The 27,724-nt window shown below is 32.3% G+C and overlaps 2 protein-coding genes across 2 annotated transcripts; both read left to right on the forward strand.

Annotated features, from left to right (window-relative positions):
• The first annotated feature begins 2,031 nt into the window (after window positions 1-2,031).
• On the forward strand, window positions 2,032-17,017 carry LOC113517634 (vigilin). Its single transcript, XM_026902381.3, has 17 exons — window positions 2,032-2,107; window positions 2,191-2,257; window positions 6,311-6,578; window positions 7,071-7,286; window positions 7,952-8,158; window positions 8,303-8,518; window positions 8,798-8,981; window positions 9,810-9,940; window positions 10,288-10,471; window positions 10,549-11,505; window positions 12,051-12,337; window positions 12,549-12,797; window positions 12,905-13,042; window positions 13,893-13,987; window positions 14,231-14,444; window positions 14,836-15,048; window positions 15,556-17,017. Exons 3-17 carry the CDS (start codon window positions 6,357-6,359, stop codon window positions 15,838-15,840), a joined length of 3,798 nt encoding a protein of 1,265 aa, XP_026758182.2. The 5' UTR covers window positions 2,032-2,107; window positions 2,191-2,257; window positions 6,311-6,356; the 3' UTR covers window positions 15,841-17,017.
• A 3,783-nt stretch (window positions 17,018-20,800) lies between these two features.
• Window positions 20,801-24,170, forward strand: LOC113517383 (phosphatidylinositol N-acetylglucosaminyltransferase subunit P). Its single transcript, XM_026902038.3, has 3 exons — window positions 20,801-21,026; window positions 22,228-22,356; window positions 23,479-24,170. Exon 3 carries the CDS (start codon window positions 23,606-23,608, stop codon window positions 24,095-24,097), a length of 492 nt encoding a protein of 163 aa, XP_026757839.1. The 5' UTR covers window positions 20,801-21,026; window positions 22,228-22,356; window positions 23,479-23,605; the 3' UTR covers window positions 24,098-24,170.
• Window positions 24,171-27,724: the final 3,554 nt, after the last annotated feature.

Genomic DNA, 27,724 nt, shown 5'->3' on the forward strand with positions numbered 1-27,724 from the left:
AATTGTAAACCTATTTGTGAGATAGTGTTATTTATAAAAATATACCAGCAGGAACTTTTCACAGGTTTATAAACATTTTTTTTTACGCCAACCTATCAAGAAATATAGAAATATTGAAAAAACGCATTGCTGGAGTGTGTATTTGCAAATAATCCCTAAGGATTATTTAGAAATATACATATTTTAAAGAATAATCTAAATATTTTTTTAAAACAGCATACTAATATATAGAAACTTTAAAAAAAGATCCAAATTTATTAATTTTCTGATTTAGAAGTATAGGATGTGATTTTGGCATTTTATGTACATACTTTTAAAAGAAGGACCGCATTTAGGTTTACGAAAGTTAATTTTATTTAACGATGATTATTATAAAAAAATATTATTATTATTGTAATCCTAATTTCGCTAGAAATGACTGATCATGTAGTATCTGGGTTTTCAATATGTAATAAAAAAAAAGAAAATCAACCAAAACACTGTGTTGGAAACATTTTGAAAAAGGTCTTTATATTGAAATCTAGGGATGTTTATTATAACAGTGAAGCAAAGTGTATATTGTAATAAAGATCTTGTTTAGTAAATATTCAAATTAATAAACATTTGTGCTTACAGATGAAAGAAAATAAACTGAAAACTGTTTAAGAATAGACGCAAAGAAAAAGAACAGAAGATGGCAAATATGCAAAATATATAAACTGCAAAATATATAAAATATTGAACCGCAACCATCCAAGTTACAAAAAAAAATCTGTTAACGTACACAGTCATTCAAGATTTTTGTATACTTGAAGGCAGACTTATAACACCAGATGGGGCGAATGACAATCTTGAAAATAGATTAAAAAAGAATATTATTTTCAAAAACAAAATTATTAAATGTTTGGTTTGCCCAATGGTTGACCGTTAGAGAAAACTGTCGGGTGTACATAGTGTAAATAGAATAGAAAAGAAATCCGCCAAATGTACATAGAATTTTACTGTACATTAAAGTTTAAAAAAATAAATTAAAATCACTTAGAGACAAAAATAGAAGATTAGATATTATATATATATATATATATATATATATATATCTTTCGTCGCGGGCGCTGCGGAAAAATAGTTTACCAACCAATAGGGTTGGATAGAACAAAAGTATGTGCTACAATATTGAAGAAAATATCAATAACTACAAAAAACTTCGCGATACTATATGTCCAACTATTATCGTTATGTCACAATAACCACTTTTCACATTTTAAAAGTCGATAGAAATACCGACCAAAATTACACCATGTTATTCACACTTCTGTTTAAATCCTTATCCAAATAAATCATATTGTTTTCAAAACTATTTCAATTTATGTAAATTACTTTTTGAATTGTTCAAATCGGCTATTCCATTATTATTAGATATTATAAATTTAATAAATCATAGAAATAGAAAAAATAATGTTGTTGTGCATATTATTCATACCAATTTATTAATCCTTATCCAAATAAATTATTTTGTATTCAAAATTGTTTTAATACCTGCAGATTACTTTTTGAATTTTTCAAATCGTAGGTATATTCCATTCGAAAGATACTATGTTAAAAAGTCAGATATAGAAAAGGCATCGCCCGCCGCCCACGCCGTATCAGCCGCGTGGCTAGCTAGCCAGGCATTGTAGCGGTGCGGAAGAGGGGCAGGTGGCGGCGGGCACATCTGTGAAATAGGTAGTAGGATCAGATAAAAATGTAAAATCCTGTATAAATATCTACCCCGACAAAGCTAGGACGGTTCGCTAGTATGTGATGAAATGATTTAATTTCTTATAATATCTATCCATTTTAAAGTTGATTTTTCTTAAAATCACGAATATCTATGTTTTAAAACAGTTTTCTCTAAGAACTTACTTTGAGTTTTTCAAAGTAAAATAATTAACACTAGTAATAGTAGTAGCAATTAGTAGTAAGGGCGGACATGACACACAAAATTTATTTATACTGTAGATGCGTGTAATAGGGTCTTTATAGAGTGCCACAATGCGCCATCTATAGGGATTAATTATTAGTAAGCTCTGGCTATTCCATAATTTTTTTTATCTGTATGTCACTGTCTTTCTCCTCGCGGCCGCATTGGGTATGTGTGCATTGCTTAAAAAAAAATATTTTAATTGTTTTTCTTGGTAATTTATTTTATAATAGTTCAATATTTCTATACAGGAGAAGGAATCACTGATCCTGGCGTCGAAAGGATAAACTTTCAGATTGATTTGCTACAGTACTTACGGTGAGTGTTGATATTTTTATACACGAGTTCCACGTCAAATGTGTTGGAAGGTGACACGTATTATCATAATTTGGGATGCTTAGAGAATTGTTATCACATGTATGTTAAAACTCATTTTTCATTATTTCTTTAAAAATAGAAAACATTTCATTAAAATTTATGTTTGACAATAGAGATTACGTTCTATGTACATACATCTTTTACATTATAGTTATTAGATACTTTGCTATAATAAACATAGGTGGTATTAACAATTTTGTGCCCTAACTCTAGTATTACTCTTTATTCTGTCACTAGAGGTAAGGTTTAGTTTGTACTGGATTAATTAATATTATACAGGCAGTAAAAATGTTACACTATCTACATAATTATAATCTATATTAGTATAATTGTGTCTTACATTTATATATCTAAATTATTAATTTATATATTTAGATACTTCTGATATAGTGACAATCTTAATCCACATTATCTTAATTAAAAATTATTAAAGAGTTTCATAAATATTATCAGCTTCAGCTATTCAGGGCTGTCACCTGCTACTTAATTTATTGGTCACCAGTACAAAAAAATATTGGCTGTAAGACTTTTATAGGATTATTGTTTTTCATTATCATTCCTGTTTGAAAACATAGATCTAGACCCCTGTCTTATAATGAAGGTAAAAGTGACAGTGATATTTTTTTTAATTATAACCTTTAAATGAAAAAAATATTGAATGAAATAAATTGATACATTAATATAGGGAAGAATGAAAAAAGATAAATGGTACTTACCCTTAGTCAGAAAGAACAGTTTGCTTTAGGCTGTGATATGTTGTAATATTTACCATATCTAATATTTCTATATACTCTTTTGGTCTTGGTTTCTATATATCCAATGATATTTTAAAGTATGCTCATAATAGGTGCTCTTATATGAATATAAAGTTATATGTCTTCTTTATTGTTTATAACAGAAAAATGAAAAGTCTGGTTAAATAGTAGTTGAACTCACATGCTGGGGGTTCATATATACCAGCCTTTCCCAAGGTGGGTGATAACATCCCCTTGTGGGCACGCAGACCTAAAAAACTGAGCAGTAACAGACCCAGAAAAAAATGGGGGTGTTGTGTAGAGGCTTGGGGGGTGATTTGTAATTTGAAGTAATAGTGATTTTTAAGTAGGTGAAAAATGGTGGTGCTAAAAAACAATTTATTCTCAAAGTGGGCAGTAGACAAAATAAGTTTGGGTATCCCTGATATATACAATGTTTATCTATTTAATAATTGGACTGAATGATATGCAAGTTTGTAAAGATTTTTTAATAATTTCTCAAAACTGTGATAGAAACTGTTGTAATCATATATACCTTTATAAACTGTAATTGTTTTTCAATTAGAAATATTTTTTACTTCATAATCACAGCAATAGAAAAACTTGCTACTGTGATTTTGAATGTGAAAGTGTGAAAACTATTGAATGGATTTGAATAATATTTGGTTTCACCAAAGTAAGACTATAGTATCAAATATGTAACAATAATTGTGGATGTATGTTTTATAACATTGGTTTAAATTTGAAGTTGTGAAATACATAACCATTTTAAGTGTCTTGTGAACATTGCCTTTAATGCTTTTAATGCTTTTTTTAAAGAATCCCTTTTTTAACATTTTGAGAAAATTTTGGAAGGAAACCATTCCATAATCAGTGTCATAACACTGATTGTGGAATGAGAATGAGAAAAAAATTCAAAATAATTGATTAATTTCTATTCCATTTAGATTCTAAGATGATAGGATGCATTTCTTATGGATAGTAAATTGATGGATGATAGAATATGACAGTGGATATTATGTCTATTTATTATTTACTTTACTGCTTATTTATCTTAATTATGTAAGAAAATAATTTTGAAGCAAAATATTAAGGAGGTGTAAAACTTTTAATTACATACAAATCATTCTGTGATGTGAAACATTATAGTTTGCTAACAGAGAACTTTTTAATATTCAGTCGAAACTATTGAAAATTTATACATAATTCTGATGTGCGATGTCTAATGTCACACTTCCTTAAAATTTGATAAATTTAAACCCTCTTAATAAGCTGGTATTATTTATAAAGTAATAAAAGAATTGTGTAATTAATAACAGAATATACTCATTTATAGGATTCCTGATGTCTCAAGCGAACAATAAAAACAATTCATTGTTAGAATTTTAAGTCAGAATTGAATGAACCAAAATTTTATTATTCATTTGTTAATTTTTCACATGTATATTATCTATTAAAATATGAAAAATCATAATAAATATACTCTTAAGATAACACTTAAAATAACTTTTAGATACCTAGAGACTCATCACTTTGCTATCACACATTATGGCGATTAGCCTAGATGTTATCAAAATTGTTTTATGGTTTAACAGTCTTATGTTCAAATTGCTATCATATAGATAAACTTTAACCCCCTTTATTCATAAAAACCTCAAACCTCTTATAAAACTATTTTAGCTATTGTTTTGTTTCTTTCTTTTGTGCTATATTTTCGGTATGAATGAAAGTAATAAAACAGTATAATAATTAAAATAGGTTTGTAGGAAGTTTTGCTTTTTAGGGTTCCATACCTACAAAGGAAAAATGAAACCCTTATAGGATCACTTTGTCATCTATCCATCCATCCGTCTGTCTGTAAAAACCCTTTTTCTTAGGAACGAGTGGAGGTATTAAGTTGAAATATACTCAGATCTTCAATATCTTAAAGTAGTGAAAAATCAAGCTTCTAAATCGACGCAATTAAAAGATGCGACCGCTTATGTTCCATTTATATCACATATTTTGACATTCGCAAAGGGAATTAAAACTCATAGGGTACTTCCCGTTGACCTAGAATTATGAAATTTGGTAATAAGCAATGTCAAGTAAAGAAAAAAACTGAAAACTATAAACTTATAGTTATTTCACAAAAAAATTACATAATTTTGTACGGAACTTTCGGAATATGAACTCAAATGTGATTTTCAACAACCTTAGAATCGCACTGCTTCACTTTCCGAGGGCTGTGTGTTTAATGCCCTCTCAATACTAACATTGATTATGTATTCCTGACTATATTTACTTGCGTTGGTCTTAATGTTTTCTATGTACTTATTATATATACTTACAAAAACATGTTTAAGTATATCTATCAATTCTGTAGTCCAATAGTCGGGCAATAGCAATAGCAACAAGCTTTGCTTTACTTTTTTTGAGTTTAGATTGTGCTGTGTAATATTTCCAGTAGTATTACTTATAATACATAAAGTGTTAAGTAAAAATACACTTTATTGTAAATTTTTAATAATATCTTAATATAATTCCGTCTGCCCAATTGTCTATCGGTTATGGTAACCGTATTGTTCCATAGATATTAAAAACACGTAGATTTTGCTTCACAAAAACGACTTCAATCTAACGCACTTTCTATAAGTATGACTTTGGTAGTTGTAAGTTTTATACTTTTTGAAAAAATAGGATTAGAGTTCAAAAGTAGCGGGTGGCTCGGTTTTTTTGCTGTCTAGTGTAGTTTAAAATTCATATATACATGTTATGTTTAAAGTAGAATTTTGAATTCAAAACCGTATGATAATAGGTAGAATTTGCTCTGCAAAGAAAAATATTTGCTTTAATCATGTAAAAATTCTGGCATAGAAAATTATTAATTAGGCATAGGGCAAATACGAAGGTTTATCCTGTATATTCCAAAGAGACTTATGGAAATTTGTTCCAAATTAACGAATATATAGTTTTGCTTTTGATACAGCCTTAAAATATTATAAAGTAGAATTGTATTTGTAGTAAAGGTATCAATTTTAGTTGATAGCTATAGAGTACATGTCGCGCCAAGGCCAATATCATGGTACACAATTTTCAAAAATTATTGTAAATATCTTCCTCTCAACATGCGACTTTAATTTTCAATATAATCTAGTAGTTTAAAACATTTGTTCAAATATATGATGTAAATATGAATGTACATGCTTATAAAATGACTTCATTGTTCTTGAAAACATATTTTTATTGTATTCAACAGTACTGTAACGACTTGGCGCGGACAAGGACTGCTGGAGGAGGCAAAAATGATGCATCAGCAATCCATGATGGTTGGAGATATGTTACCCGTTCATTCTGAGATACCTGTGCACGCGGAGGAGATTAATAATGTTGGATATGAGAATAGTGGAGCCGGGTACGCCTATGATGACCTGTTCCCTGCTCTGCCTCATTCTCAGCCCCCCGTGCAGCGCAACATTCAGCTGGTCACTAATAAACTACGCGTTGGCTCCTCGCTCCATACGCAGGTATGTTGGCGCCTGTTTATTATTAGTTTTTTTGTTCTTTGGCATTACCGTAGAATTACAAAAAAATATTCAAACCAGATTTCATTTTTCATAATAAAAGGTGGTGAAGCCACTGAAACAGATAAACACTGATACAATGCCATGCACTTTGATATATTTTCATCACACAAAAATTATAGAATATGATTTGCATATTCTAATAGTTTTATTTTAAAATTATGAACCATTTCTTTTTCAAGTCTTATTTATAGTAAGTTTTATATTGATTGTAAAACATGTTTTACCTATGTGAATATTCTTATAAGTATTAACAGATGTAACAATTGTTAAGCATACACGTTGCGCCACGTGTTATGATCTAGAAGTTAGTACAGATATATGTTACTTTGGAGATTATTATATTTAGTTATCATAATATTATAACATAAGTTTTAAATAACTAATTATGTCTTATCAGCCACTAGATCGTTATTTATATGACATACGTTTCAGGTATTTCATGTGCCATATGAAGAAAGGAAATTGGACAATGCTAACACCTTTGGCGAAGGCGAGTCTTTAAGGACTTGCCAAGCTATAACCAAGGACACTGGGGCCCATATCGAAATATCTACAAGCAAGGATGGCAGTCTTACTTTTCTCATTACTGGAAAGCATAGTGCTGTCCTTGAAGCAAGGCGTCAAATTTTGACTCACTTCCAGCAACAGGTACAATCTAATTTGTAAACAGTATGTATACATGTATATATCATATATATCATATATACATGCATATATAAAAAAAAATATATCAGTAATAATTTATATACGGATGTGTAGGAGTTATTTACTGTAGGTATTGTGTATAAAATACCACTTTACGTTATAAAATTACTGGTGGTTCAGTTTAAAAAAACTTGACAACGATCCAAGGTCTCAAATTCAAATCCGAGCCTCTGAATTTTTTAATTTCTTGGTCTGTCATCTAAAAATTATTGACACTTGTTTTATGCATTGGCATGGAAGAAAGCCTTTACCAGATTAGTCACGTCAAGGCCTTTCGCTTACAACGTGGACGGTCTTTTGATATCAGAGATGTTGCTCTTAGATGAGTAGTAGCATATATAGCACTAAATGTAAACCACATTATGTTATACATGCATGTGTATGGAAATAAAAATTACCATAATTCTAAGAAGACAGAGTTTTCGTTCGTTGGAAATTTCATTCGCGTGGCATTTATGGATTAAATTAAGAAACAATTAGTAGTCAGATTATAGCTTTTTCAATTAAAGTATATACACATATTTACTTAGTATTAACTGTGTTACTTATATTGTGAATATAAAATTATTTTAACTTTCAATTATATGGTCCTTATTTGTCTCTTTTAGGCTAGCAAACAAATTTCGATTCCAAAAGAACACCATCGTTGGATATTAGGTAAACAAGGACAGAAGCTAAAGGAACTTGAGAAAGTAACAGCGACTAAGATCAGTGTGCCAGGTATCGCTGACAACAGTGAAACAATAACTATAACTGGCACTAAGGAAGGGATCGAAAAAGCTGAACATGAAATCAGGGTCTGTTCAGAAGAACAGGTGAGAACTACATGCATTATTTATATGTCATGCAGTAGTTATTCATATGTCATTGATTGATTGATCTGTATGTCCACAACCACATATACATTTTTCTTTCAGTTCCATATTTCTAATATAAATCATATATTGTTTCAATTACAGTCACGTAAAGCTCTGGAGCGTATTACGGTGCCAAAAATCTATCACCCGTTCATTCAAGGACCATACGGCGAACGTGCGGCAGCTATGAGTGCGGAGACTGGCGCTCGCATACATATACCACCTGCGTCGACGCAAAGTGACGAAATTGTTATAGCCGGTGAAAAAAATGGAGTATTGGCCGCTAAAGCACAAATTGAACAAATTTATGATGATATGGTAATACACATTTGAATGTTTTAATATTATACAAAATATATTTTTCTAATTAGAGTGTGAATTCATATGAAAAGAATTTTATCCATTAATCTAGGATATTATATAGAGGTCTATCTGGAAACCAGGCGTCATTAAAATCTGTTTAACTATTTAAGCATAATTGAATTATAAACATTTAAAGATGTTAACAAAGTGTCACGTTAGTAAGAGTATTTATTAACAATTTAGGGTAATGCTAATTGAATGAATAAATTTTAATGGTTTTTTATTCTTTGTTAGGTTAAAAAATGTTCGACAGTACGGGTAGAGGTGCCCAAGTCTCAACATAAATACGTAATTGGCGCTCGTGGAACTACTATACAGGAGATATTAAAGGAAACTGGTGTATCAGTTGAAATGCCACCTCCTGATTCGCCTACTGGAACTATCACTCTTCATGGACCCCACAACAAAATTGGCCTTGGTTTGTATAATCATAATAAAATTTGCTAATCTGGTGATCTTGTTCATGGAAACATTAAATTTAATAGTAGCTCTTTATGTTATTAAGTTGTAAAGTTTTTAGTAAAATTTACATTTTGTATTTATTTTAGAAGTAGTTAGTAGAAATTAGACAGCAAATGTATTACTGTGTAATTTCTAAACATCTAATAAAATTTTGAGTTATAACTGCATCTAGACAAACTGTTATTAATATATACACATATTCTTGACAGCACATAATATTTTTTATTTATTTATATCTTACTAATATTTTTATGAATATAAAAGTGAGTGTGTTTGTTGTTTGAATGTGTGTTCTCACCTCTTGGTGCTGTTACAGCTTAACCAATCGACATGAAATTTATATACACTTATATATTTGGGATAGAGAAGAAGATAGGTTATTATGTATTCCAGTTAATCAACATACTTAAAATGTCAAGCCCTTTACCTATGTAGACATGTCCTATCAGGACATCACACTTCATCACACACTTTAACTCTTTACACATGTATATATCTTTTGAAATTGTAATAAAAATAAATTTTTTAACTGACTTCAAAAAGAGGTTTTCAATTCAATTGTATTTTTATGTTTGTCACCTCAAAACTTCAATAGTTTGAATCAATTTGGAAATTTCTCTTTTATCTGAAAGGACATATTTTCAGGTTGTCTCGTAGAAATTTTATCAAAATCGGTGCAATAGTTTTTAAATCAAGATAATTGAGTTTGCTACATTTGATGTCTTTTTTTTATGAAACTCAATCTTAAATTATATGTATTAAATATTTATATTTTATCTTGCAGCTTTATCAAAAGTATGTGAAAAAGCAAATTCTGTGAAAACCGCAACTGTAGATGCACCAACATGGATTCATAAATACATTATTGGAAAGAATGGATCGAACATTAAAAAAATCACTCAGGACTTTTCTAAGGTAGTAAATTTTTAATTGGCTTATTATTTGAGAAAATGTCTTTATTTAGATTTTCTATTGTTAATAAGTAAATACATATGTACAGGTCGTAATTGATAGCACTCTTTAAAGGGAATACTCTATCATAAAAAGATATAAAATTTAAGCATTTTAAAATAACGCAACGCGTCTGTTTAATTATCACCTACTGGATGTTTGACATATTTTGTCTGAAACTTCTGTTTTCATAGATTCTATACCATGCATAAATTCTTAGATTTACATATCCCTAATGATGAATGATATATGATGTATATCAGTGATATGACATGAATGATATATGTTTAATCATTTTTATTTATTATTAGGTGCATGTTGACATTACCCACTCTGAAGACAAAGTTAAAATAGATGGCCCACCAGAAGAAGTGGAACGTGCACAAGTGGAACTTAATGACTTTGTTAAAAATTTACTCGATACTCTGACTTATGTTGAACTCTCGGTCGACCCAAAATTTTTCAAACATATTATAGGCAAAAGTGGATCTAACAGTAAGTTACAATTTTTTATTTAAGTGTAAATGATTTATTTTCCTATAATATTCTCCTAATTACTTTTTTCTTTTTAGTTAACAGACTGAAGGATGAGACTGGTGTAGTTATTAATATTATTGAAAATGAAGGCAATCATGTAATTCGTATTGAAGGAAGCCATCAAGGTGTGGCTGATGCTGAAAAAGAGTTAAGAGAAATGGTTATGAAATTGGAAAATGAGAGAACAAAAGAGGTTTATGTTGACCATAGATATATTAAATCTCTTATTGGGGTTAGAGGAGATAAGATTAAAGAAATACGGGAAAAATTCGACCGCGTGTTGATTACTCTCCCTGATCAGGGTCAAAAAAAGAGTCCTATTAAATTAAGAGGTCCACAAGAAGACATTGAAAAATGTGAAAAACATCTTCATAAAATCCTAAAAGAAATTGCTGAATCTTCATATGTTCAGGAAGTTCCAATTTTCAAACAATTCCATAAGTTTATTATTGGAAAAGGTGGAGCAAATTTAAGGAAGATTAGAGATGAGACACAGACTCAAATCGATCTACCTGCTGAAGGAGAGGATAGTGATGTCATCACTGTTCGTGGAAAACGTGAGAATGTAGAAGAAGCAGTTAAAAGGATACAACAAATTCATAATGAGAAGGCAAACATTGTAACGGAAGAAGTAACCATACCTCCTAAATATTACAATTCCCTTATTGGAGCAGGAGGCAAATTAATCCATTCCATAATGGAGGAATGTGGAGGAGTCCTCATCAAATTTCCTCCTGCAGATAGCGAGAGTGACAAAGTTATTATCAAAGGTCCAATTGAAGACGTAGAAAAAGCAAAGCAACAACTGTTGGCGCATGCGTCAGAGCGTGAACTAACGTCTCATACTGCACATGTGCGTGCTAAACCTGAACACCATAAGTTCCTTATTGGAAAGAATGGTGCCAATATTAAAAAGATCCGTGAACAGACGGGAGCCCGTATTATTTTCCCAACTGAGAAAGATGAAGATAAGGAAGCCATTTTCATAATTGGTAAGTAATTTATTACACCTACTTACATATTTCATTTGTAATATATATCTTGTGATGGCTATATATTTAAATAACTAACATATGTTGAACCCTATTTAAAGGTGTGTTTTATATGGTGGTTTTATAAACAAAATGATGTTTTATTTTATATCGCCTTATATATTAGCCGCTCTGGGTAATTGCCCGGCTAAATGCTATTTTCCCTTCCTATATTGGATCCTGACTATGAAAGCCATGGGTACCATAATATGCAAACAACACTAGTCTATATTAACTAGAACCAACAGCAACTATAGCCTTAATAGATGTAGATGCAGTTGCGATCCATGCATATACAGTTAAATACTTTATGAATGATGACTCACAAAAATAAGAACTAATTCTATGAATGTGTTATTATTACTTTTAGTAACAGCAACATAACAAACAACAAAACTAACATAATTATTAACACATGTATGGACATTGTACTGCAACTAGAAACCGTGACGTGGCGCCATTAACGCGTACGTTTTTAAGACTGCTAAATGTAAATTGTGGTGCAGGGCGAGAGGAGCAGGTGGCGGCGGCGCGAAAGCAGCTAGAGGCCGCGGTGGCGGAGATCAGCAATGTGTCTGAGGGCGAGATGACAGTAGCAGCGCGTCATCACCGACACTTCGTGGCTAGACGTGGGGAAGTGCTGCGTCGCATCGCGGATGATTGCGGCGGCGTGCAGATCTCCTTCCCGCGCCAAGGTGTCAACAGCGACCGCGTCGTGCTCAAGGGACCAAAGGACTGCATCGAAGCAGCTAAAGCTCGTATCAACGAAATCATTGAAGATTTGGAAGCTAAGGTTTTTATTTATATTATTTTCACTGAAGTAGATAACCAAATTAAAGTAATGGATAAATGGATAGGCACTTAGAGTCATGCTAGATTTCTTAGAGAGTAAGTAGACAAAGCAAGATATCTATGTTGGATATAATCTGCTGTATCAATATATTTATAGGATTGTTAATTTTATTGTTTTTGATTGTTATTTTTTGCTTACATATATTTTACAGGTGACAATTGAGTGTGTAATTTCTCAAAGACATCATCGTACAGTTATGGGAGCGCGTGGCGCTAAAGTGAAAGATATTACAGCTGAATATGATGTGCAAATTAAGTTCCCGGAGCGCGATACAGCCGAAGCCGCTGATGTGCCATTGAAAAATGGCGAGGAGAATGCTGAGCCTGGTGCTAATGATATCATAAGAATTACTGGCCGGCCAGAAAACTGCGAAGCTGCAAAGAAAGCATTGCTTGAGCAGGTGATTTTTTTTTTTATTTAAACAATAGTGTGTATTGTAATGCAGGGTATATTTTGTAATATTATTGTGAATTACATAAATTGATCGAAATATTCTCGTCTCTTTAGGTGCCTATTACGATTGACGTAGAAGTTCCTTATGAGCTGCACCGATTACTAGCAGGCCAAAAACGAAGAGAACTGATGCAGACTTATGATGTTCATATTTTATTACCACCAAGTGAAGAGAACAGCGACCTCGTGAAGGTAACAATTAAATAATCATATATTTTTTTTAATGGGTGATAATGGAATGGTAACCCCACCCGCGCTATTGGTATACACTGGCGGGGCACCAGTGAGGGATGATATATGAGGATGAAGCAGGTCAGTTAGCCCATCGTGACGAATTCAACAAGAATTGTTCACGATGGTTTCCAGGGGGAACCACGTGGAGGTCAACCTGATATGGCATATTGCTAGCAATGTCGAACTGCATTGCTAACGATCCCTTTCCCCCCAATAATCATAGATTATATAGATGTATTAACACAAGTATTTGTATGAATACAAATGCTTGTGTTAAATTTTTTATAAATATATTTGAAAAAAAAAATAAGGTATACAAAATAGATCTGGGAAATCATTATTTTGTTTTGATTTAAAAATATTTCAAAATTCAATCTATCAAAAATGACGTTGGATTTTATTATTCAAAAAATACAACTAAATAGCATTTGTTTTCTTTAAATTTTGCAATCTTGGCTATCAGTTAATTATATTACATTTTGGTTTATTTTTGTGGTAATATTTGATTAATAAATAACTAAAAATAAATTCTTAATGTATTGTAAAGTATAAAACAAAATCAAAACATTAGAATTTATTTTGACTTTTTTATTTTATTTTTAAATGTGTCGTATTTAACTTTACATTAAAATCTCTTGTTTGTGATATAGAATGTCTAGAATGACGAGAAGTCGCTGCAAAATACAGAATTAGTGAATAATCAATAATTTAAAAATAAGTTAATTGAACATAATATATTTTTTTTATTTTTGCCTAATTGAGGCAGCTGTTTGTTCAACATTTTATACATTAATATTCTCGTCTTTAGGTAACAGGTACTCCTACTAATGTAGAAAAGGCTAAGCAAGCACTAGCTGATAAGATTGTAGAGATGGAAAAGGAGAAAGAAGACAGAATTTTGAGGTAAGGGATTGTATGATGTTAACAACTAAATGAGATTTATAGGCTCAAATATACTGCAAAAGATCTTGTAGAAGATTTGGTTTAAAATTGTTTGTCGTTTTCCAACATGTCTTTGTTTGAGAAAAATGTTCACTGATAAAAAATCCTATTTAAAGGATGCTAATGATTTCGATTTCACCCTTTATATATAACTTAATAAATTATTAACATTTTTTTTTTATATTTCTGTCTATTCTTTATTAGATCATTTGAACTGAAGTTCAAAGTGGATCCAGAATATCACCCTCTAGTGATCGGTAAAGGTGGGTCCGTCATAACGAAGATTCGTACTGACTATGGAGTGCAAATAAATCTACCGAAACGCGGTGAACCTGATGACGATACTATTACTATTCAAGGATATGAAGACAAGGCTATACAGGCAAAGGAAGCTATAATGGCTATTGTTCACCAACTTGTAAGTAATTTTATTAAATATTGTCAATTTATATCAGGTTCAATTATATTGTTGTTTGTTTCAATTATAAATTAAAACGTACAACAAATAATAGATTTTACTATTAATAATTTGAACCCTTCCTAATAAAAAATGTTTCGCCTATTTATAAAGGATGGAAGGATATATTATATATACTAGCAGTAACACGCGGCTTCGCTTGCGTAAATAAAATTTTAAAGTATCCTATATATAAACTTAAGATATAATCTATCTATGTGCTAAATTTCATTCAAATCTATTCAATAGTTTTTACGTGAAAGAAGTTCATCTTACTTCATGCAGAAGAAAAATGTGAAGAAAAACAATAGTTCTTACTGATTTGTATTATTATAATCTTTCATTCTTATAGGATAACCAGTTCAGAGAAGAGGTAGATATCGATCCACGTGTTCACCGGAGGCTTATAGGTTTGAGAGGCAAGAATATTAGACGTATAATGGAGGATTATAGGGTTGATATTCGATTCCCAAAAAATACTGAGGACAGTACAGTTATTATAACCGGTGATGAAGATAATGTTCTTGATGCAAAAGATCACCTCCTCAATTTGGCTGAAGAATATGTAAGTTAATACTCTATTATTTAAATCGTTGTTTTATGAAGCATAATACCTTATAGTATTGATTAGTTGTGATCGTGTTAAGAGTTATCGTAATAATAAAATTACTGGTTAATTCGGCACCAGTTCTATTTTAGATTGAAATTTCTCACATAACATGTAGTTGCATTTATTTAAAAGTGAAGTTAGACCAAGTTATTTAATCCTCATTCTTACTTTCAATTTTGTGTTCAGTAATATATACTAAGGAGTCATTTTTAATAAGCTCCATACAGGGCCACTCCCAATTTACCTGGTGCCTCTGAAAAAAATTATTATTAATTAATTTATTAATATTGCTTACAAACCTCGAAGAATCGATCATTTAGATTTAGAGTATTGAGGCAGTATTTTTTTTTATAATTTGATGTTGTATAGTGGTTTATTTTAATCCTGCCTGGTTATTAATGATGATTAATTTAATTTATTATGTGTGTAGTATGACATTTTAATGTATTCCATTTTCAATAGCTACAAGATGTGGTAGACCGTTACCAACGGCCGGCGGCCCCGTCACTAGGCGACTTCGGCGATATGCTGGGGTCTGAGGGCGGCGGCGCGGCGCAAGCGTCCGGAGGCACTGGTGGCACTGGAGGCGCGGGCGGCGCGGCGACCGGGTTCGTGGTTACAGGCGGTCCATGGGAACAACGAGCGCCGGACACGGCGTCCACTCACGAGTTCCCGACCATGCCAGGCACAGGCCGCGCGGCCGCTGCGCCGCAGCCATCGCCAGCCGCTTGGGGTCCACGCCGCTAAACGCTCTGGTTATCTCCTCCGAGGCCTTCGCATTGTACTGCGTCGCCCCGTGTGATTATATTATGCAAACATAATAATGGTATATAGGTACATAATATATACATATACTTTTAATAAGTCGCGCGTAGTGTAGAAGTGAATTATCGATCGATAAATTATCCATTCGTATCGGTTGCGATTGATCGGCCTATTGTTTCTATGCAATTCTCGTTATGTGATTTCAGTTTTATATTTGTTTTCAATTTTTACTATTATTATTCTGGTAATATATTCTTCTGAACATGCACTAGATTCTGTAACAGATTCAGAAGTTATTTTTAATTATATATTTTAGACATTTCCATTTGGTATGGTAAATAGATTGTTCTGTGAATTCCACATACAAATGAAGATAGATGAAGCAAGTACCTCAATTGGGCTCTAATTAATATGAAAACAATGTCAATATTAAACCACTTGATAAAAATTGATAAAAAAATACTATTTATTGATTACAAACTTTGTTTTTTTAAATACCATTGTAATACTATTACAAATCTCTTTTTTTTAATACCATTGTAATACTGTTTTTGTCTCTAAAACTTTTTCAATATGAGTTTTATATACAAATTGAAACTTAATTAGAAATTCCTAAGCTCTATTGCATATCATTTTGGGGCAAAAGTTGACATATGAAGTAAATTAATTTGTGGCTTTTTAGAATTAAAAAGACAATTACACAATAAAAGATTAACAACATGACAATGTTATTGTTTATTGTGTATTGGTTGGAGTAATATGCCGATTATTAATGTTATAAATGGGTCGATAAAAATGCGCCATAGTCTAAAAATATAAAGTAACAATAATATTGTTCAATAAGGTGCCAGCAAATTTGCTTAAAATCATGAATATATGCCATTTTACTAGCATGTTGGTACTCTCAATTCTCAATTTTATGTATGCATATTAAAATTTGTGCGTTATAGCAAGTGCATAATTATGTTTCTTTGTACTTATTGAATAAATTTATAATGAATTGTCTATTTACATATTTTTCATAATTATTTTTTCTGTACTATGTTTTAAGTGTTGCCTATGATAATAAATCGATAAATGATAAGAAAAATAAATATTTTTACAATTTGTACATAGTAAACTGTGTTTGAAATATTAATAAAATCTTTTACATGACTAACTGTAGTTTCTATAAAGTGTTGGTAAATATGAAAATTTAAATGTTTAAAAAAAATATATAGTCTACCATAGAACGTCGTGAATAAAAATAACTTGAGACCTGGTTTAGATTATTCTAAAGTTATCTATATAATAAAATTGAAAATTCGGTATACAATCCAAAAAAAAATTGTCTATTTATTATTAACTAAGACACCTGTTTGTCTTGAAATTTAAAGTGAGTTTATTTTCTATAAAAGTAGGTGTATACACCTCGAGTAAGAATGAAATGTAACTTGAACAGTATATAGTCATAGAATACGTTACATATAAATCTATCACTAAACACCGCATCCATTTCATATTATGCTTTAGAATTTTTAAATACTTTCCTATTCTATTAATGGAAATCTGAAAGCTCCAAGGGTGAAAGATCTGAAGGGCTAGCCCTTCAGATCAACCTCTACATGGTTAACTTTGGAAATTATTATGATAAATTCATAATGAATTCGTCTCCATGAGTCAATTGACCTGCTTTATTCTTTCTTGGTAGAGATGGGCTGCAGCGTACCTCTTAAAATATCCCTAAAGCCCAACTGCGGTTGCCAAACCTATGTAGTTTTTTTTAATGAGTGACAATGGAATGTTAACCCCGTCTACGCTATTAGTATACATTGACGGAGTACCAGTGATAATCGTGATGAATTTAACAAGAATTAATTACGATCGTTTCCAGGGGGAATCGCATAGAGGTCGACCTAATAGAGTATATTGCTAATAATGGGATTGTTAATACCCATGACTGATATGGATGAATGAATCCTCGCTTATCATTATCCGTCAATAATGGTCATATTAAAATTTTATTAAAACTATAATATTAATAAAAAAAAGTATAGGTTTGGGAAATAAAATGAATTCTCTTAACAAGTATTTTGTGGTCGTTACAATTGCACGGCGATGGTATCAAATTTATAACGATAGGGTTTTAAATTAATGTAGACGTTTCTGATCTAATCTAGATTGTAAGACTGTCAAGTTAACATCTATCACATGAGAGATGGAAAATGACATCGATTCCCATCGCAGAGCACAGAACTTGAAGAAAAAGGAAATTGGAATGTGTGTTACCTTACAGAAGCAACAATACAAATAGAAAAAAAGAAAAAATAAATATGTGTATAATTTATGTATGTATGTATGTATATATATATATATATATATATATATATATATATATATATATATATATATATATTTATATATATATATATATATTTTACGGAAGGGAGTCTTTTACAACACAGGGGGCAAACACTCGGCTTATCTGATGGTAAGTGAATACTGCCGCCCATGGAATGTGATTGAATACTGATGCCCATACAATCACCCACAACACTAACTATGATAATGATGATGATGATGGAATATGTATAATAATAGGGATAAGCAAATTTTGTAATATTTCTTAAGGTGCAAACTAGGTATTAATAAAGTGAAATTTGAAAATAGAAAAAGAAAAATATTATTGCTTAGTAACCTTAATATTTGTCGTTGTTCTATAAAATTGACTTTTGTCTAAAATTTTCTTTACAAATTGAATAATATTTTAATATAATAGTGTGATATAGTGTTTTATATATTTAGTATGTGTTGTGTTATAAATAAACTGTTAATTACTTGGACTAAAAAAACTAAATCTATTGTGTTACATTAGTGCTACTACTACTTTCACGCTGGTCATCTTTCCATGTATATTATTATTGTATATTATTAACAAGGTACATTATTATTCAACTGCAACTCTAACAATATTACATAGAAATGAGCTCCGCTACTCTATGAACGAGTTAATCAATAATACATACAAACTATAATTTAATTGAACTATATTAATTATAACTATTGTTTACTCAATAGTTCAAAACTATTGAAAATTGAGCTAAAACATATTTTTTTTTTATCTTTGTATTATTTCTCACCGAATACAAATTTATTAATATTTTTATTTGTTACTACGTAATTTATCATAACACATTTCATTATTAAAAATAAATCTGGATTTTAATTCAGACTGTCATAGTGCCTATTCAAGATGGTCATGATCCGCTATGATGGATTTTTTAAATTTGTGATAACATATTTTCATAGAAAATTGTCATTCCAACAACGATGTTCTAACTGTCGCAGGCCTGGTCCCCATATAGTCCCTCTAATCTGTGGCCCCATACAAAATGCTCAACATTATCCATTTCCTTCTTCATATTAGATAGGATTTTAGATATTAAGGATATATTCGCTCTTCTTCTACTTGATTGTTGCCATCAACTAATATCGGTGATTTTGTCAACGTCATGGTTGGTCAGAAACACGATGACGTATTGTGGCGACGTGTTTGTCAAGCATTCCTATACCTTATATGTTTATAATGTATAAACCCCTCATCATATTCCTAAAAAACAATCTTAATTCTAGTTAAACTGGAATAATCTTTCTAATCTGTGATCAAAAGCCTTGACTGACGAACTCGATATGGTTCGTAAGCTTGAAATTGTTGGCTATTCAAAACTGACTATTGAATTTACAAAATTTACTTGATTTTACACTACATATAAAATAGATCTTTTAGAATAGATAGATTATAAGTAGCTGTACAATACTGTTCCTATTAAAAGCTATCTAAAAAAATATTTAGGTATTCATTTTATTATTAACTATATCCTTGCTTGCTCCACCCGCATCAATACGTGTAATTGTAATTCCATTCAAATCCATGCAGTATTTTTATGTGAAGGAGTAACACAAACATTCATTCACATCATTTCATCCATCGATACAAATTTTCACATTTATAATATCACAGTTAAGTAAACTCGAGCGTCTTCACAGTTTATGTACACGGTTCATATATGGACTACGCAAATATGACCAGGATTATGGTCTTGTTTTGAAGTGATTACATACATACAATTTCCAATTTCGTCAATATAAGATCAGTGTCAACTCTTAAATAACATAATTTATTAGCGGTGCGTGAATCGAAATAATTTTGTTATTTGAGTAAATATTAATTACTAATTTCGTAATTTGATTACTAAAATAGTAATTAATATACTAAATTTCGTATTCAAATGATTTTACTAATTAGTAACAACTAATTCTATCTAATCTAATATTATGAAGTCCATTTTTTGTTTCCTGTATCACTACAACACTATACTAATAAGTAACATGATAGATGATAATGAGATGATGCTTATTAAAATTTAGCAATGTTTACTAAATATACATTGGCCACACTATGTCCATTAAAAAAAAAGACCAACTTATGACTAGGTGTTAAAAATAGTTTTATTTTCATACAGCTATAAACTACTCGCCGATTGTAATTTAAAAAGGATATGGTTTTTAAATTAAGTTGACACATTCTTAAAAACAATAGCTGTTTTCTGTATTTGCTCTTCTATTAAATTTTATCGTACTTTTATATTGTGTTTATCCTATTCCCTTTCACATCGGAAATATTAGCTGATATCTCAAGCTAAATACTAACACTAGACTGTATGGGTCACTCTCTTGTCCTTTTTGAACGAATTTTAAAATAACAACAAAAGATATCCCTGCTATCGTGTCGACTTGGCTATATTTGTACCGATTCGTACATCAACAACTACTAATAAATGAAATTAGTAGTTAAATGATATTAGTAGTCGTATGAATAAAATTAGTAATCCGAGTGATTTTCTCGGTCGAATAATTGCTAGTCGTCTAATACAACTAGCAATTATTCGAGTTAACCGAATATTCGAATTAATTAGCGCATTCCTAGCAATCATAAAACGATTTTTCGTATAAGGAAAAATTACTATTAAGTATCCTTATTAATTATTAAAAAAAAAAAAAAATCTTAAACAAATCGTTTTATATATTTCATTGAATTATAAACAATTGTCAATATAACAGCATGCATGAAATTTTTGGGCTGTTATAACGTTACCTATAAAAATGGTAGAAGAAAACGACAATAATGTGTATGTATCTTTTTGAATTTTTTATTATTTATACTAATACTACTATTTTATAATAATACTTACTCATACATTGCTCCTCCCATCCTTGATTACGCTGATTCCTGTTATTCAAATATCACTGAAGAGCAGTTAAGTAAACTTGAGCGTCTTCAAAATTTATGTATACGGTTCATATATGGACTACGCAAATATGACCATGTATTCCAATATCGTACACGACTCAAGTGGCTCTCTATCCGTCTTCGTCGTAACTGGCACATCCTTTCCCTTCTTTACTCAATTCTTTTTAATCCAGTTACACCTCATTATTTAAAAGAACATTTTATTTTTCTTAGAGAGAGCAATTCTTATTCTTTACGTAGTATTGACAAACTCCAACTCAAAATTCCTACTCATTCTTCTTTTCACTCCAAATCGTTTTCTGTGCAAACAGTTCAATTGTGGGACTCATTCTCTACCTCTATATGGTGCACTCAATCTTTGCCTATTTTTAAAAACCTTAGTTAAATCCCACTACCTATCCTTATTTATAATCACTTAGTCTTATAATCTCCTTATTTCCTACCAGTTTTATGTGTTATATACATATATATACATGTGTGTATGTATGTGTATGTGATTATGCTGTCACAGATATTTATTATTTTATATTACTTTTACAGATTTATTTATTTTTTAATGTACCATCTACCTATTTATTCTTTAATTCTTTTTACCTAAAGGTTGTTTGGAAGAGATTGCTTAGCAATAAGGCCGCCTTTTGTACTACACTATACTTATTGAAAATTGTTCAACAAATCCTGTAATGTTGGTGCAATAAAGTGTTAAATAAATAAATAAAAATAAATAATAGATTGATTTTATACAATGTAATAATTTTTTACTAACTTTTACCCACAACTTCTCTTCTCTTCTTTATGACTGAGATATGTTAATTAACTAGGGTAAATATATGCCTACGCTTTCAATCCCAATTCTTTATTTTATATCAAATTTCAAGAGGATTGCATGAGTAGTTAAGGTGTCAATAAGTAATAATCTCACATTTATAATATTAGTAATGATGTCACACAAGTACATTTTATTTTTCTAAACTGTATTCAAGACTGAGGTTGATTTGAATTATTATCATATTTATTTAAATTTAATGAAAGATCCAAAATTATCTACTTACCTAAGTTTTGTTTTCATAATTTTACAGGTGCTTAAGAATACCCTTTTCATCTAGTGAACATGCTTCAATAGCATATGAAGTATTAAATGTTGATAGAGAATTAAGGGGCAGTGGAGTGCATAGAGAAATATCTAAAGATGGAATCAACCTTGTTGTGTTAGTATACTCACTATTTATGATTTTAATTTTTACTTAAATCTATTATATTAAGATAATTCATACCAGTCTAGTAGTGTCTGCATTTTAATTAGCATTAATAACAGTAAATAATCATTTAGAAAAAATAATAGATAATACTACTACTTATGTAAGGGTGATACCAGTGGCAGATTTACCAGCAGGCTGAATAGACTGAAGCATAGGGTGGCAGACTGTAGGGGTGGCAAGTTTGCAGCCAACATTTTTTTTTTAAATAATAAAGTATTAATATTATTGACAAAAGAATTGTAATTAATATGATTGTAAAAATAGGCTATTGAATTTTAGAAGTTAATACCCTAGATAGAAGCAGTGATATTTAAATAGCTTAATAGCAGTATATGTGCAAGTCCACCACTGGGTAGTGGTTTCTAATGTCAAGAGTTTCTAGACTGTTGGCGTTGTACACAAAAGTTTTCTGATATGGCCCTGATATAAAAATCATTTTTAACAATGAAAAATTTACAGAAATAGAAATTCTAAAATCACTGCATTATCACTTATGTAGGTATATAGGCTTTTTTTAAAGGGTGATAATAGTAACCTGCTTGTACTGGGGGAGGGGGAGGATTGTTAGTAATGGGAAGGTTTTTTTAATGGATGAAAATGGCATGGTAACCCTATCTGCGCTATTGGTATACACTGGCGAGACACCAGTGAGAGGTAAGGATGAAAAGGCAGGTCTGTTAGCCCATCATGACGAATTCAATGATTCATTTCATACTTAATAGTATAAATAATAAGTATTTGGGACATAATTTTTTTTTTATTTAGTCCATAAGACCATATTCTCTACAATTTAATCTATGACCTATCATCATGAATAAAGTAGAATTAAGTTTTATATTTATATAATAGGTAATACTCATTACTTTTTCCTTGTCAAATCATTTAATGTATCAATCAGCCAATTTTCATTGAAATCATTATAACAGTCTCCACTAGATAGTCAGATTCATGATTAATATACATTAAAAGCTTACTATACATATACTTAATATACATTTAAAGCTTCAAATTTATAATATTAGTAAGATATCAAGTAATACTAAAACATTCTGATGTATTTTATTTTTTCAGAAAATTTGAAGGTGTTGACCTGAAGAAAATTAGAGTTGCTGTTAATGCTTTTCTCAGAAACGTTTTATTAGTTGTCAAGACTATAGAACTTTTTCAATTCAGTTGATATAATTTGTAACATTACAATATGCCTGAGCAAACACCAGCACCTACACCTGCCAGATCACTATATGGATTTTTTATGTATGTGTTCAGTAAAACTATGTTAGGAATATACCTCATTTGGGCTTTTGTGCCTGATGACTATTTACATTATGTAAATATATATTATTATCCTGTAAAGTATTGGTCTATTGCTGTACCTATACAATGTTTAGTAGCACTAACATTATTTGTGTTTCTTATTTATCCCAGTTTAAATATGATACTTACATTGAATATTGACAGTGAAAATACTATCAGAGATCCATTTTCTCATTATAGTAAAGAAATAATCAAGAATAATTACAAAACGGATATTTTTTGTACATGTATAGATGAAAATAAATGTTTGAAAAATAATTATACTGTCATTCCTAAAGATTACAAACAAAATACAGTGCCCGAGTTGCATGACTTAAACATTTCTTATGTTTGTAAAAAAATATACATGAACAAAGAGGACAATATGAAAGATTAAAAAAAATGTTTTATATTCCAATTAATGTTTCTTCTTATTTTAAATAAAAAAATTGATATTTTTTATAGTATTATTTGAAATCTATCCATCCTTTTTTCTTAATAATTATTATACACATGAATTTGTTATACATCAGCTTTTTTATCTCGCAGCAGTGCTGACCTTGGTCGAGCAAGAGGAGCGGTCGCTCTAAGGAGTGTATATTGATGGCGCCTTTTAAGAGGCGCAGAAAACGTGGTGATATTTGCAATAAAAGTAGATTTTTAAACAATTTAAAATTATTTATTTAACAGAATGGAAGTAGAATTTACGTGAAGTGAAAGCGGCGATTAAAGGGCGCCGAAAGACTATCCTGCTCTATCCTGATCAAGGTTGTGCTAGCGCTGTCACAGTAATTTGGATATAAAAGTATTTAAAAGAAAGCAAATACTGATGACAGTTAAGATAAGGAGGAAACCCACTTTGATTCAAACAGTGAACCAAATACCATAATAAGGAAATAATCTCTTGACTTGGCATATTCAAAGTGTACTTTCTTGTCGGGAACTTTTTTCGGAAGATACACGAATTGACCTATGGATCAAATGTTTGATTATTGGTCCCATAATTACTGTGTTGATCCAGAGTCTGACGTTTGAATACTTGATTTTTAGCAAGCAGGTAGGCAACCGCAGTTAGGCTTTTATGACGTTTAAAGAGGAACGCTGCGGCCCATCCTTCCACCATTAAGTTCCCTTAGTCGTCTTGTACGACTTGGCAACATATAATGCACAAACTTTGAGGATTGATGATTGTGGAGCTGGAATAAGAGGTGAACAAGTTACACTGGAATATTATAGGATTATCTGAAGTCCAAAGACAGGGGGAGCTTACGATGAGCCTTGAATTTGGTAATTTGTTCTACGATCGGAAATGCGACCATCCATCCCATGGTAGTATCGGATTTATCGTTCGCAAGTCCCTCGTTGATCAAGAGCATGTCGACAAGGGTACTCGGAATTGCTAATAGATAGTATTATATTATCTGTACTAACAGGTATATGTGCCGACCCTCACACACTCCAATGATGAGGTGGAAACAATGTATGAAGACAATGAGAAGAGAACAAGAATGAGAACGTTAGTCTTTATTAATCATATTCACATTATGCGAAGGCATATAATAGGAAGATAGTAATCGACAGATAGTATTGTAATGTGTGCACCTCCGCAAGATAGAATAGGGCCCTATGTCACGCTTCGTGCAATATTTATATGCAAAGGGAGCGGCGTAATTAAACTGTGATTCGTGGAAATCCGCGATTATTCCCCAACCGAACGCCGTGCAGCACGTAAAATACTTAAACACAACAGATACGGTAATAGCATTTTTAAGCTCGTTTTGATATAGACTGATAACGCAACTACTTGATGTTTTCTCGCACTCTCCTTGCGGGAGAGCCGTTTTGCCCCTCTCATGTGGTGTCTTCCCGCCGCGCTTGAAAATGCGCGGGTCGTTTGAGTAAACTTATAGTTCCATGGCTGCTATATGGTGTGTCGTCCGGTTCATTCTGCGCGGTCTTCGTCTACCGGGTGAGACCCCATGCGGAAAGACCCAGAAAACTGCCAGCGTATGAATGAGCCGGGTGGCAGTGTTGCCCTTGTCAGCACTCGTTGCACGTGCGCAAACCTCTCAGTAGCCAGGTTGGCGATGAAGTCGTCTAGCGGAGGGAACCGTAGGTCCCTCTCCAGAGCAGTGTTCCTCACATACTTATGCGCGTCGGCAATGGTACGCAGTGTGAAGCTTTGCTGGGCTCGGAGCTTCTTCCTGGTAGTTTCTGACGTGTAGATGTACTATGCCGGCGCCGCGTACGTGAGGCGCGGGTAGATGTACATCTTAAAGATGGCCGTCTTTGTGTAGACCTGTCAACGTTGGCCGTAGAAGGTGTTTGGCCACTGTGGCCTAGTTGCACAGTATTTTGACGTGGGCGTTGATGTTGAGCCGTCGATCCATGTTCAACCCTATTAGGTGACGGTGGTAGACCACTCGATCGAAATGTCGCGCAGATAAACTTGGGGGGGGGGGGGAAGGTCAATGTTGCTGGCGGAAGTAGACCGCCTGCGTTTTATGCACGTCACCATGAAACGTCTGTCCTAGAGGAAGGAGGCTACCACTCGGCCCAGCCTTCTTCATGTATCAGTCTGGGTGGTCAACTTATAAAGCAGACCGTTGTGCCACACGCGGTCAAACACCTTTTTTTTTATACCCCTGAGGTGGCAAAGAAACATACGACCCACCTGATGGTAAGCGGTTACCGTAGCCTATGAACGCTTGCAATACCAGAGGTATTACGCGCGTGTTTCCGACCCTGAAAAAACCTCTTTACCCCCCTTTTGAAGAACCCCATGCTGCAGTCTCTTGGGAAAACCTCGGCAGAGAACTCATTCCACAACCTGAGTGTTCGTGAGAGGAAACATCTCTGAAACCGCGCAGTACGCGACCATTGAGGCTGTAGGACATGAGGATGAACTCCCCGTAGATGGCGAGTCAGGTCTTTTTTTTAATGGGTGATAATGGAATGGTAACTCCACCCACGCTATCGGTATACATCGGCGGGGCACTAGTGAAGGATAATAGGTGAGGATGAAGCAGGTCAGTTAGCCATCGTAACGAATTCAACAGGAATTGTTCACGATGGTTTCCAGGGGGTACCACGTGGAGGTCGACCTAATAGGGCATATTGCTAGCAATGGGGCTGTCGAACTCCATTACTAACAATTCCTTTCCTCCCTGACTACCAGGTCTTCGTGCGGTGGCAGAGGTGGTGCCAGGTATATTTTGACGAATTTGTCAATCCTTGCAACATGCGCGGTGTCTAGTGTCGAGTTAGGCTGGAACTGGCGTTCGAGATGATCTGCGTGCATTTCCGCACGGTCTGCTGCGCGGTACCTCGGCGTCGCATCGCTCGCCAGTAGAGATCGGACTGGGGGGGGGGGGGGGGGGATTGGTCAGTCGGCGACATATGCGGTGGATACTGTTCCAATCGTCGCCGGCTTCTGCCACGTATCGGTTCCAACTCACTTTTTTTTGGAACTCGATGTCGCTCTTGATGTCGCCGGTCAGTTTGTTCAACCTCGTCTTGTGGCCTTCCAGTCTCTGCGCGCACGGCACTTGTCGGCGAGCTTCTTAATGATTCCGCCCGGTATTCCACTATTACAGTTCCACTGTTACTAGACAACGCAATTGATATTTCACTGGATATTAGCAAGGATATCTTGCTCCCTCCTTGCTGATATCCAGTTCCTTGATTACGTTTTGGGTTCATTCACAAGAAATGCCTATAATTTTGTCTACCTCTCTAATTTTTAATCTGCGGTCTAATATTTTTAGCAGTAGTCGATGTCGGAGGCCTTTTAGAGCGGAGTTTACTTTTTACACTCTTTCTACCACGATTAAATTCCGCTATCCATTTTTTTGTTGGATGAATATGATACAGTGGAATCTCTTAATATACTGACCATTATAAATGACACTTTGGTGATAACTCCTGTTTAAGCAGGTATTTAATGACAACACGCTATTCAATTTGCTCCAATTGCGGAAATTACGTTGCATTACTTGATAAAGAAATTTATAAAATCACAATA

Source organism: Galleria mellonella, unplaced genomic scaffold, assembly GCF_026898425.1.
Source record: "Galleria mellonella isolate WM207_F2 unplaced genomic scaffold, CSIRO_AGI_GalMel_v1 utg78, whole genome shotgun sequence".
In the NCBI taxonomy this organism is placed as follows: Eukaryota; Metazoa; Arthropoda; class Insecta; order Lepidoptera; family Pyralidae; genus Galleria; species Galleria mellonella.

Bases quoted from the DNA above. Each gene is read 5' to 3' on its own strand.
- LOC113517634 (XM_026902381.3), top strand. From the start codon at position 6,357: ATGATGCATCAGCAATCCATGATGGTTGGAGATATGTTACCCGTTCAT. The intron at 6,579-7,070 runs GTATGTTGGCGC...CATACGTTTCAG, and splicing joins GCTCCTCGCTCCATACGCAG to GTATTTCATGTGCCATATGA. The intron at 7,287-7,951 runs GTACAATCTAAT...TGTCTCTTTTAG, and splicing joins TGACTCACTTCCAGCAACAG to GCTAGCAAACAAATTTCGAT.
- LOC113517383 (XM_026902038.3), top strand. From the start codon at position 23,606: ATGCCTGAGCAAACACCAGCACCTACACCTGCCAGATCACTATATGGA.